Here is a 12,329-nt window from a genome sequence, read left to right as displayed (position 1 = left end):
ACAACAGCTTCATGTGTTTCAAGGTAATTAGGTCAATGGTGTGGTTAGTGGTGTAACTGTACACCAGCTCAAAGGTCATCATTTAGAAAGTGACACCTGTGCGTGTGACGTCTCACACTTCGCTGGCATCAGGCAGAACTGCTGACCAAAAACGTGATCTTTGATGCCACAATGTATGGTAATGCACATTGGTGCTCTTATTTATTCATTTGACCGCATTTTCCATGGATATTTGCTACTGAAATTACCCAACAATGTCATAACACTGGCTTACAGATAACTACTCTGTACTTGAGGTACTTGTTTTCTTTCTCAGTGCTTATGTCAGTGTCTAGAAATTATATTTGATAAGTAATTTTTTTTAACCCTTGGAATATAATACTTTGTGTGTACAAATGATTATGCTGTGAGTACGGCCCATAGATGACTTTTATACCCCTATTAAAAGACTTTGTTGTATACCTCCTCCATCCTTGTTTTCCCGTTTTGTTCTTTCCTATATTTTAGCTGTTTTGGTCGGCTTCAGTTTACTTGCCATTTATTTTCAATGGTCTTTGCTTATTTTATTGTCATTATATCATTCTAGGTTAGTATGTTTGTGTTCATGTAGCTGTCATAACATGATATGACATGCTGTCATGTCATATATACGGACAGATGCCAAATTAGAGAAAAACCCAACATGAAGTGTCTGTAAGGGTTTGTAAGGTGTTGTCCTATCTTGAAACTGCACAAAGCATCTTATAGTGCCATTTGACTATTTACCAGAGATTTCTGTCACTTTTATGCAATCCATCTCCATTGTACAGAGCTCACCACTGCAAGTAAAACCACATGTGAGTGACAAAATAAAGGAAAAAAACAACATAAAGTGTTTTTTGTCCACCACGAGTTGCCAGACTTCAGTGGCGCATAGATTGTTTCTGTAACTGTATGGAAGGAGTGAATAGCTTACCATTATTCCAAAAAGATTCACAGCCTTGATGATTTGATGCCGGTGGTGATCACTGTCAAACACATAGCTTCAAAATCTCCCATTTGGGTTAAGAATTTGCATTCTTATCAAAACAGGGACATATCTTGACATTTGTGGAAGCATCTGAAGCATTTGCATTTGTTATGTTTCTGCACAAATGTATTCAGTGTTTCCCTTTAATTTGTCACTCATCGGTATACTGCTATTTCGTGTGTTTGAATTGTCTCCAAATTATTCATATTAACGAAAAAATAATAATAAATTATCGACATTTTGGTGTGTCTTGTGTTGTATTAGCCTGCAGGGGGGGCTCATAGTCTAGGAAAGAGGTGCCAAGGTTTACCATTAAAAGGAAAAGGGCTGTGTTGATTTTCAGTAAATTTTCTAGGGGCTTCACTCGAAGAAACTCAGTAAGTTGAAACTACAAGCGGCAAAAAAAAACAACAACTAAAAACTAAATGCACGTCCATACGTAAGACCCACTGGCTCTTTTACATATTATGTGAAGCTGCTGGAAGCCGACCCCTAAGGGCTTTTCCAAAATTTAACCCTTGCATGTACAGTATGTCTGCCAATTTACAGGCTACCTCTACCACCAAACACCAAACGCAATGCCTGCATCAGTGTACGTACGTGTGCGTGAGAGACAGAAAAAAAGAAAGCAGGAAAGGGGGACGTTGTCATGGAGTGGCCAGTGGAGATCCATTTGGTCGTGGTCTATCTGAATGGATGCCATCTGGGCGAGCCCTGAAACACCACACTGGCGTATTAAAGTTAATCCATCTTTGTGTTTCACCCTGCTCTGGAGAAGGCTGATGACTGTTGGAGTCACTACAGCTGCTGCTGCTGGCGAAGATTCGCATGAGCTGTATCACCAAAGCTCGAAAGCCCCCCTCCAACCCGGCTCTAATCCAGGCTCCATCTTTTTGAGATCTCCCTAGCCATTATTTTATTTACTAAATGCCCATATCCTTCCGCAGGGTCATAGAGTATTTTGAAGAAATTGTTAAATGGTTTGCGTTGTCTTTTTATCGCGTCCTCTTGTCGTTGTTATTAAACATTTGCCACACTCACGAAACATGTCTTTATCGACGGGCCATGCCGTTTTTGAAGGATTTATGTGCCGTAGTTGTGGTAGGGGGAGGTGGATCTATTTTTTGAGGAGCCTGGAGGGGCTGTGCTTCGGTGCCACTTATCATTAGATATGGCCACCGTTATAGAGTACACCGAGGCGTCATCTTCAACTTAATTTAGTCATATTTCATAGTAATCTCGCAATTCGGCCACTGTGGCAGGTGGGATGTTGTTTTTGGCAAGCTAACGTTTGTTTTTACATGTCCTGGGAGGCGGTTGTTACTGCGTGGCAGGCTGGCTGGCTGCGAGAGTCTCCTAACTGGCCGCTCGGTCCCGCAGCTTGTCGATGCTGAAGAAAATAGAACCAGTTGCCAACCAAGCTGTCGGCACCCAACATTTGCTTTGCGCGTCGCTGTACGTTCGCTGAGGATTCACATTTAAAGTTTCATTTACGGATTGTTTACTTTTGTAGCCGCATGGACTTTGGCTTTGATTTGTTTATACGTTAATGGTAAAATTGTTGGCCGTAGACTTGGGTGGCTAACACCAACTAGCTATATAACCCGAACTCGTGCGACGACAGCTGTCATTGGAGAAAGGAAAGTGATCCCCCCCCCACCACTAAATGCGTGTGCCACTAAAGCGGGTTTCTGTTGGATTTACATCTGTCTTTCCATCAAATGGGCAAAGTTGGGAATAACATTGCAACGTTGGAATATAATGATATGCGTTATGCATTTTTGAGAACTGCAGTGTTGCTTCATTGGAAAGAGGCTAGCTAGCTCAATTAGCTTGCTAGCTAGCTGGGTGATAAAAGTGCGACGTTTCATCCCCCCAGTATTTTGGACATGAAGAGGATAATTCGCTATCCATAGGGCTGGAAGGTAAGCCACCGTGAGATGTTAAATTGTTTTTCATGCGAGCTAGAATTGTTTTATAATCACCTTGTGAAGGAAAGCTGAGCCGACGTTATCCACCTCCAGTCTGATGTTGGGGGTTTGTCGCCGCCTTGGCTTTCATGACTCAGACTATTCAACGGAACATTTAGTAGAACGGTTCATGGGTGTTTTATAATCATAAATACATGGGTAACGTTATATGGTCACGGCCTAATCAATATATACGATCGACATTCACACACAACTAACGTTAGTTTGCAACGAAAAGCAGAAACCAGGGCTTACGTCATTGTATAACGTATCATTTTCACTTTTTGTGTTGCATTGTAGTTCCCCGGAACAGTTCCGTTTCATTGAATAGACCGAGCCTTTGTGTGTGTTGGGTACACAAATGCTCATCGTTGCCCTGCATCCAGTCTAACGGACAGCGAATTTAAGTTTACCGTCGTCCCTAGACAATAATATTTAATATTGGCTGTGGGACAACAAAAGGATGGAGCATTAATGCTCGTTGTGTTGGCGTATGCGCTAGTTACAAGCTAGTGCGATGAGTTGGCCAACTAACTGCAGCCGTAGGTAACCTGTTTGCTACGTGAACCTCTTTCAAAGTTGTCTCACTGGCTAATGACTCTCAACGCCGAATCCAGTCTCATAATTCCAGCTAAATATGAACGGTGGAGTCACTTCTGTCTGCATTTTCTGTCACATTTAAACTAGACTATGTCAATGTTACTTTTGTCTGTTATTGTCGCCAAAGAAAAGGCGACATAGTTGAACACAACAGGCTAGCTATCGTTAGCTTTATGCAACTGCTTTGTGCCCCAGCTTGAGTTAACAAAAGCTAACGTTAGCATGTCTCCAATTGTGCCCGTGGTGGTCGTGACTGCCCGGTAGTCACGGATCATAACCTCAGATGCCCTAATAATCAACGTTATTCTCACCACTTTCTGTTGAGGCTTTCCTGGTTGTCCATATCCAACTAATTTTTGTTACATCACCACTTTTTGGGAACAGTTTAACCCCCTGTTTATTCTCTGTTAGGACTTCAGCTAAGATTCATCATCTCGGAATAATAGTACTGACAGTCTAACCATTTTAATGACTAATTTTTCTCGTGAAGTTTGGTGTTATTGGACCACCATCTGTCCACAGAGCCTGGAGGCTGGTGGAGGCCGATATAGACATAAGTGAAAGAGAGAATTGCCACAGACCTGCAGCAAAATATGGTGTTAGTTCCACAATATCTAACAGCACAGACCTCTTTTGGTTTGCTGATACAAAATGCCTCTTTAATTTATGGCCCACCAGGTTTCATAAACCGTTTTTACTGCTTTATCGAAAATGAAAAATAACAATGTTGACTTTCTCATGACTCATCCTTAAGATTAGTCATAATGTAGTCTGAGGTAATTGCATTTTGGTACAGAAACACAAGCTAGCAAGTGGGTTGTACTGATTTTTGCATCAACTGTTTTTTAAAGAGGAACCATAAAAATATTACAGGTGAGTGAAAACATGGTACATCTGCTGTAAGGAGTAGTAGTGAGGTTGATCAAGTACTTGGATTGCCCTTGATGTAAACCTAAGTTTCAGTAAACAACTGAAAAATGTGTTCGATTTCAGCTTTATTCTCATCTATTCTAATCATTTTACATTTATGGGAGCATAGTTATTGCAACCCAGCTAACCTAGCTGATAACTAGGGTTTAATGATATTTGCACATGTATCATAAGGCATTACTGCATGATAACAGGACTCCATTAACCATAAAACCTTTCATGTTAATGTACAATCATTAGGGGTGTAACGGTACACAAAAATTGTTTCGGTATGTACCTCGGTCTTGAAGTCATGGTTCGGTTTATTTTTGGTACAGTTAGGGGGGTGAAAAAATGCAAACATTAAATTGCTGCTGGTTTATGAACTTTTGTTGCAGTAACGTTCTCCTTCGTGTGATACCATTAGCAAGTTTGACGTGTTGCCAGAAACATATTTGATCACTACTGAAAAATGTCGGCCCACTGCTTTCATCTTATCAACTTGTCTGTTGTTGTATTTCACTGGAAACCGAAGTGTTCCCGAACAGAAGACCTTAACAATAAGGGAGGGTCTTCAAGCTCTGGCTTCTCTGCACTGGCCGTGATGCTTAAGTCACTAGTTGGTGAGAGGCTGGGCTAAAGCGGCTCCTTATGTAGCGCTGTAGCGCCGCAAGGTGGATATTTGGTCCGACACTTAATGTGTCCGTGTGGAAACACGGAATTTATTTCGGAGTTTTCCACACACAAAACAAGCCTAATATATGAGGTTAAAGATTGCATTTGGTGCACGTGCACCGTTTTGAAAGTCCTGTACCGAAACAGTCCTGTACGAATACAAGTACTGTTAAACCCCTAACAATCGCGCATTAGACATCAGGGTCCAGAAATTAAGTTTTTCACTATTGAAAGTTTACTGTACATGTAAGCTTCATAATCTTAATCAGCTATTTTAATTTTAAAACCACATTCAGCTAATTTTGAGACTCCAAAATAAACTCACTGAAACACAGTTGTGATATACAGTATTATGGTCTTATTAAACAATTGAAGTGCAGTTTAAAGAGGTAGTATTGCTTTTTGGCTTTTTCCCTCTCCTTTATTGAGTTATGTCTTTTTTGTGCATGTAATAGGTTTGCAAAGGGAAAAAGCCTAAAGTCCACCCCAAAGAGTTCCCATCTTCCACAGAAAATACTGCTCTAAGCTGCTTGAAAACCGCTTGTTTGTAGTCCAGCCTTTTCTTCCGCTTTCTTGTGAATCACAAGAAAACACGCCTCATAATGTGCGGCTAATCTGACACACCCTCAAAAACACCGTTGGAAAAAGCAGCAGCGCACTGTGACAAGACGTCCGCCTGCTGCCTCTCCTCCACCTTCCAAACACTAGCTACCCTCCAGGCAGTCAATGGACATAAAGATGTTACTGTGATGTAGAGACGGAGCTCAGTTATAAGTTTATGGATGAAAATGAATAACTCAAGACTCAAACTCTTTTTCCAGTCCATGTTGCTAAGCTGGGGAACATAAACAGCTGAACCGAAGCTGTGTTTACCAGCTTCTCAGAGCCCGCCCTACTCTGCTTTTGATTGGTTAGTAGTCCTTAACTAAGAACTGCACATGTGCTGCTCCCAACAAAGATCATGTAGAGGCAAGATGAATCACTCCATAGCTAACACTTCAACACACAGGGTGAAAAGAGGAGCTGCAGCTATGTGCAGTATGACAAAAATATGGTGTTTTTTGAAAATGAAAAAATGTAAACCTGTTATGGTACAACCCCTAAATAAAATTATGAACCTGAAAAGGAGTATAATACCACATTTTTAAAATTGGTCCAGTATTGAGCGAGCGCACAGCAGTCTGCAGGAGTGATACAGGGCAGCCAACGTAATCCTTGTGGGCAGTTGCGCACCATCAAAGTACATCCACTAAAGAGCTTGTTTTTGCCACTGACACTCAGATCTGACAACTTTATGGAAAGGATCCCTAAAGAGATGCCGATGCTATTTATTTATTTTATATATATATTTTTAAAGAGTAGGATCCGTTTTTGTTTAAGCAGAATCAGCCACTTTATGTCTGTTCAAAGCCACCAGACTCCATTGACAAAAACATATAATTTTACAGCTCTGGTCTACCAAAGACCATTTTCAAAAAATGTCCCAATTTGTCACTTAGACACACAACATGGGAAAATAGGGTCCTGGTTGAAAAATTGTTACCCTTTAACTGTTGTGTTAGCAAACTGTTAAATGTCCAGTACATACAAACCAACATGAGCATCCCATTGGATGTTACTGACCATGTGAGGAATGTAAATTCAGCGTCTTGTTCTCTTCTATAGCTATAGTTTTCTCACCAACTGCTAAGAAAAATATCTGGTCATTAGCTTGCTTGATGCTTGGATAACTTCACCAACCACTTGTTAACTCTGTCATTGTCTATTTTGGCCACGTAATGAAAGCAGCACAACAGAAGCAGCAGTCACCCATCGCTCTCTACATTAGATGCATGGTACTGCTGTGAAATAAGCATTTCAGTACTCTGACCAAAAAACACAAATCTGTGAATCTTTATTCATACAACTTTTTTTCCTGCAGCATTTGAGCTCTAGGCAAAACACTTGCTGCATCACTTTCCTGCAGCACAGTAAACGTCTAAGGCTGTATTCACACCAAATCATGCGTTGCAGCGAAAATGCCACTCCTCGCATTCATTTGAATGTAGGTAGTGCATTTAGACTGCTGCAGTGGAAACCGCAGGGGATGCTGGAAGAAAACGCAGCAATCGGTGAAAAGCTGAAACAGAATCAACTTTTGGAGAAATGCAACTAGTCACGATTATTTTTGTCACCCCCTAACCCTAATTAAACCATTTAAATAATTAAATATCTTTCAAGTGAATCACTGATCTCCAACACACAGCCTAACTAGCTCACGTTCCCATTAAGTGAATAAGGTGTACTATTCAGAATGAACACCAGTATGGATGCCAGGGGGGAAACCAGGGAAGAAGACTATATACTATAATTCATAGATTTATACAAACTTTTAACTGTTTAACGAAGATTTTTGCTTTGAAACTATATAAAATAAGAGCAAGTACTATAACTACGACTGTACACTAAATGTAATGTCTATTTAGAACAATAAAGCAACAGTCCCCTTTCATACTACTTCTGTAGTTTATTTTTCCAAAGTGCTTATAGGTTTTAGGCGATAACTGAGTGGAGAATGTTCTGTAGACTACATCACGAGCCTGATGTTCCTTGGTGTAGTTTAAACCATTACTCATTACTAATAACTTTTTAACATGGGTCTCCGACATTGCCAGCGTTGTGTTGGACAAATTTGGGCTGCAGTGTTTATGAGAGAGAGAGCGAGAAAGAGACGAGCGAGAGGATGTGCTGCGCGAATGTGCTACAGTGCTGATCTGCAATCAACTAAGATTTTAAATAGTAAAAACAAACAACTAAAATCAGTATGTGGCAGTCAGCGTTGATATTGTGGTGGGCCGCCACAAATAAATGAACGAACAGGAAACACTGCATTTCCTCTGTTGTTGCTGTTGCAGTGGTCTGAGTAACTGGGACCAGGGCGCTCTGTGGGCGGGACTGGCACCGGCCGGCTGGCACCGCTAACCTCGCGGGCACTTATATAGCTTCTCAACCCCAAAAACTTTTGAGCACATTTTCAATTCGCCATCAACTTTGGTAAAACTGCCAATATTCAAGTTCTACACAGTTGATTTGTCGCCTCAAAAGTGTATTAAGTGATTAAATACTGTACAAAACTTGTAAAAACAAAAGCCGTTCTGGTGTTGGCCTCTTTCTCCGTTACTTTACACTTCTCGCATGAATGCTTCTTCTTCGTGAATAGTCTCACAGTCAAGCAGTCATGGGAGACAGTGGAAGCGGTACTACCCCCAACACTTGATGTAGTGGACTGCAGTTAGAAATGAACAACCAGAAATGTTCCTAATATGAAGATTGCCATCTCTCCATTAAGCGGCATCTATTTAACGACACGCCGACAATGAAATTTCATGTCGACAAATTTTTATAGTCAACGTTGTCGATTACGTCGACAGGGTGCTGAGCAATGACCCCCCCCCCCCCCCCCCCCCTTTTTTTTTTTTGGTCGCCGAGAGTTGAAAAATTTTCAACTTTGGGAAGAACTCTGCACTCGTCAATGTCACTTTTTACACAGCTGTCCAATCACATTAGAGGAGGGGCGGGACAAATACTACACCGTAGCAACGGTTACTATCCTGGAACCGGGCTTCGTGGAACCTCAGCTCTTGGACTAAACGGTTGTACTCGCCGAGATGTTTCCTCTCCCCACAAAATCACATGAACTGTGCTCTCTCTCAACCGGCTTCAGCCTTCCCTTCATACAGGGTTAGGGTCGCCATGGTAACGATTTGTCAATCATAGATAGTCCCACCCTGAAACATACTCTGCTTTGTGGTCTATTTTAAAATAAATGGGACCATAATTTACTAAATCAACATCATTTTGTATTGAAGAAGACTTGAAACTAGCGACTGAGACCATAAACTCATCAGGAAAGTGTTTACTGGGGTAATTATTCAGCTGAGAAGTAGGGTCATTTTCCCATTATTTCTAATGGAGCTGGACTTCTTTTTGCAACCATAAGAGTCGCCCCCTGCTGGATTTTCAATAGAATGCAGGTTTAAGGGACTTCCGCATCGGCTTCATATTGTAGACTGGAAGCTTCCCGCTTTGGTGTATCATAGCAACCAAAGCAGTCGGAAAAAACGCTGCACCTCAAAAACACCCGCTAGTGCTCCCTGCTGGGTGTTTTGAGAAGAGCGTTTTCAGCTGGAAAAAAACTCTTTGGTGGACACGGGCCCTGAGAGTTCTAGAGATGTATTATGAGATCTATGCCAGGTTGCATTGAAGCTGTTATGGCATTGGATGGTGGCTGAACACCTTTATAAAGAGATGTGTTCCTTTTTAAAGAAAGAAATGCATGGGAAATAACCAAACGTCAACATTGGGTATGGTCGTACATTCACATCATATCGTTTAAACTGTGATTACAAGTAGCTAATGTAATGTCTATAAAGGCTGCTGAGCCCAGTTATGTTGCCCGTTCGCCCCGGCTCTGGCACGGCACTGACTGTGCTCTCCCTGAGCGGTAGAGAAGTTACATAATGTTGCTTGAAACTTGGGTGGCAAGCTAGCCAACAAAGCTAGACAACAACTGACACAAGGGCACTTTCAGTAACGGCTTACAGTACAGTCTATGAAACCTCTGACTGATTTCAACAACTTTGCTAACACAGGCAAACATCAAGTGAAACAACACAAAACATAGCAAGCAAAGAAGTTATTGCTTGCTAGGGCATCTGCATTAGCCGTTATTTTTAAGATAGAATTACTAGATAATGTTACTTTAGGAGTTAAAAAGCAGGGTGACCTTTTGCCAAAGTTACACAGGTTGAAATCGATTGTGGAAAAAGTATCCTCACAAACTAACTATAGAATCAGTCGCTGAACTCACTCATTTTGTCAACACTTTGTCACTGAATAACTTGTGTAAGGCATAGAGCATCACATTGGTTTCAGTGTATGGTAACTGATAAAACAATGTGGGCAGAAAAACATAAACCTTTAGTTTAATTTCCCTTTTCCCCAAGATACTTACATGGAAGAAAGACCAGGTTCTGGACATCTGATTGGACCAGGGTATGTGAGAGGCACAGAGTGTTTTCTCTCACTCCAGGGTACATCTCGGGAGCAAACTGTTTTCTAGGGAAAAATCTATTGAGAAATGGTTTCTGGATAAAAAATAAGCAAATGGGAATGTTTGTTTTTGACTAATCAAACACCTGAAAGTTAAGATATGTAATCACATTGACGCAAAATCCAATATTACCAAAAAAAGCAGTCCCATTCACTGATTTTGCAACATTTCTGGTAATGGCCTATTTCACCCAGCAAAATAGTAAAAATGAAATAAAACCATCTTTGCCAGATAAAAAATCGTCTCATGATATATATTGTCATTTCACCCAATCCTGGTTTGTGCAAACGGTTGCCTTTGTTTCTCCAGTACACTCATGCCACCTCTAAATTTCACTTCACATTGTAAAATGCAACCAAAGTGCAGCATTCAACATATTTACCAATGAGCGGTTTGTAGTGGGCTTTCTTTCAGTGGGTGATTTACAGCAAATAGAAAACCTGGAATGGCTGGATGTGGATTGATTTCAGAATGCTTTGACTAAGGAGTGGAAATTGCGGTTGCTCCACTGTCTTTAGATTTGGAAGAGGCCAGAAAGATTTTTTAATTTTTTTTTTTTTTAAACTTTAGTTGCTGAGCGTGTTTCTGCATGAATGCTTTGAATTTTCTCAGAACTAGTTTCACTGCCTATAGGATCCCCAGCGGGTTTTAATTTGGTGACACAGGATCAAGCAAAACTAAAAACGATGTTGTTTTGTGAATATTCATCAGAATAGATCGCAAAGAAAAAGTTATCACATAAGTTATTGAAGGCTACATCCTTTTAGCAATTTTATGCATGTAAGTGAAATGGGGAAAACCTCAAGTCTTTGTGTAGGCAATCCACTTTGTCTCATTCTCAGAAAGAGACAAATCAAAATTGTTTTAAGATATAAGGACATCTGGACATCTCAGTGAACAAAGCTGCAACTCATGTTCTTCCATCATTAAGGAATTTTCCCACGACATGATGTCTCCTTTTTATTATCCACTCTTTCAAAGCCTGTAAACAATATGAAAACAGTAGAAGTGAAAATCGGCACCTGTTTTTGTTTTTATTTTTAGTCTTTTTTTCCCCTTGTAGTGTTGAATTAATTTATTCAGCTTATTGTGTAACACCTAATATGATCTCATCTTTCTTACCCTTTTTTTTGTTTGTTTTTTTTCTTCAGAATGTCATCAGAGGATAAGACTGTGGAACCCTCTGACCAGGTACCCTCACCACCCTCCAGCAGTGTAGGGGCCACGTCCACAGGAAGTCCTGCCCACGCAGACAAGCGACCACGTGGCAGGCCGCGCAAGGATGCTGCTGCCGTCCTACCCCAGGCACCACCCTCATCCGTGTCTAAGAACAGAAAGAAGTAGGTTTTTACTTTTCTTGCTTCTTTAATTTAACTGGCCCCACCATGGTAGCGACCTGTCAATCACAAGGTAGCCTCGTCCAAAAGCATACCCTGCATTATCGTCTGTTTCCCTCTGTGTTGAAGAAGACTTGAAACTAGCATCGGAGACTATAAAGTCATTTCTATTTTACCATTATTTCTAATGGAACCAGACTTTGCTGGACGTTTAAGAGAATGCAGGTTTAAGTGGGGTGGGGGGGGGGGATGTGGGAATGTGGGACCTTTTCGGATCAAATTGAAATATCGAGGTGTTGCAATGACAGTGGGGCAGATTTTTTTCATTGTTGATTAATCTGTCGATTATATTCATGTTGATCAGTGTTTTACAAAGCCCAAGATAGCATCCTCAAATGACATTGCATTGCTATAAGGAATTCTGTAACTGTAACCTGTTTTTCACTTACAGAACACAACCATGTGCAATGCAATTAATCAGTCAATAAGTCAACACATCCCCCAGACTCTCAAATCAGTGTAACGTTACAACTGTAACGTTGCATGATCAACAATAAAACTGTAACCTGTTTGCAGCCAGCGGGACATAAATGATTACGTTAATCAACCACCACAAGTTTGGCAAGTAAACGAATGTTCATTCATCTTTTCATAAGGACAGTTGGAGTTAACCCCCTGTAGGTCGTGGCTAAAGCAAGCTAAAGTTAGATGGCCAAGTCTGAGCTAAACATGTTTAC

The 12,329-nt window shown here is 40.9% G+C and overlaps 1 protein-coding gene across 9 annotated transcripts in view; it reads left to right on the top strand.

Annotated features, from left to right (window-relative positions):
• The first annotated feature begins 2,160 nt into the window (after positions 1-2,160).
• The window catches only part of kmt2cb (lysine (K)-specific methyltransferase 2Cb), a 72,151-nt gene continuing 61,982 nt past the window's right edge, over positions 2,161-12,329 (top strand). For all 9 annotated transcript variants that reach the window (XM_038717997.1, XM_038717992.1, XM_038717995.1 and 6 more), the window contains exons 1-2: positions 2,161-2,934; positions 11,407-11,595. In XM_038717997.1, coding sequence (XP_038573925.1) covers positions 11,408-11,595 — 188 coding nt within the window. In that variant the 5' untranslated portion in view covers positions 2,161-2,934; position 11,407. The remainder of the gene's footprint in view (positions 2,935-11,406; positions 11,596-12,329) is intronic.

This window comes from Micropterus salmoides, unplaced genomic scaffold (genome assembly GCF_014851395.1).
Source record: "Micropterus salmoides isolate LMB-PRFRI ecotype aquatic unplaced genomic scaffold, ASM1485139v1 Ms_hic_scaffold_14, whole genome shotgun sequence".
NCBI lineage: Eukaryota > Metazoa > Chordata > Actinopteri > Centrarchiformes > Centrarchidae > Micropterus > Micropterus salmoides.
Note: the sequence above shows the minus strand (reverse complement) of the source record. Positions and strands in the feature narration are given on the sequence as shown.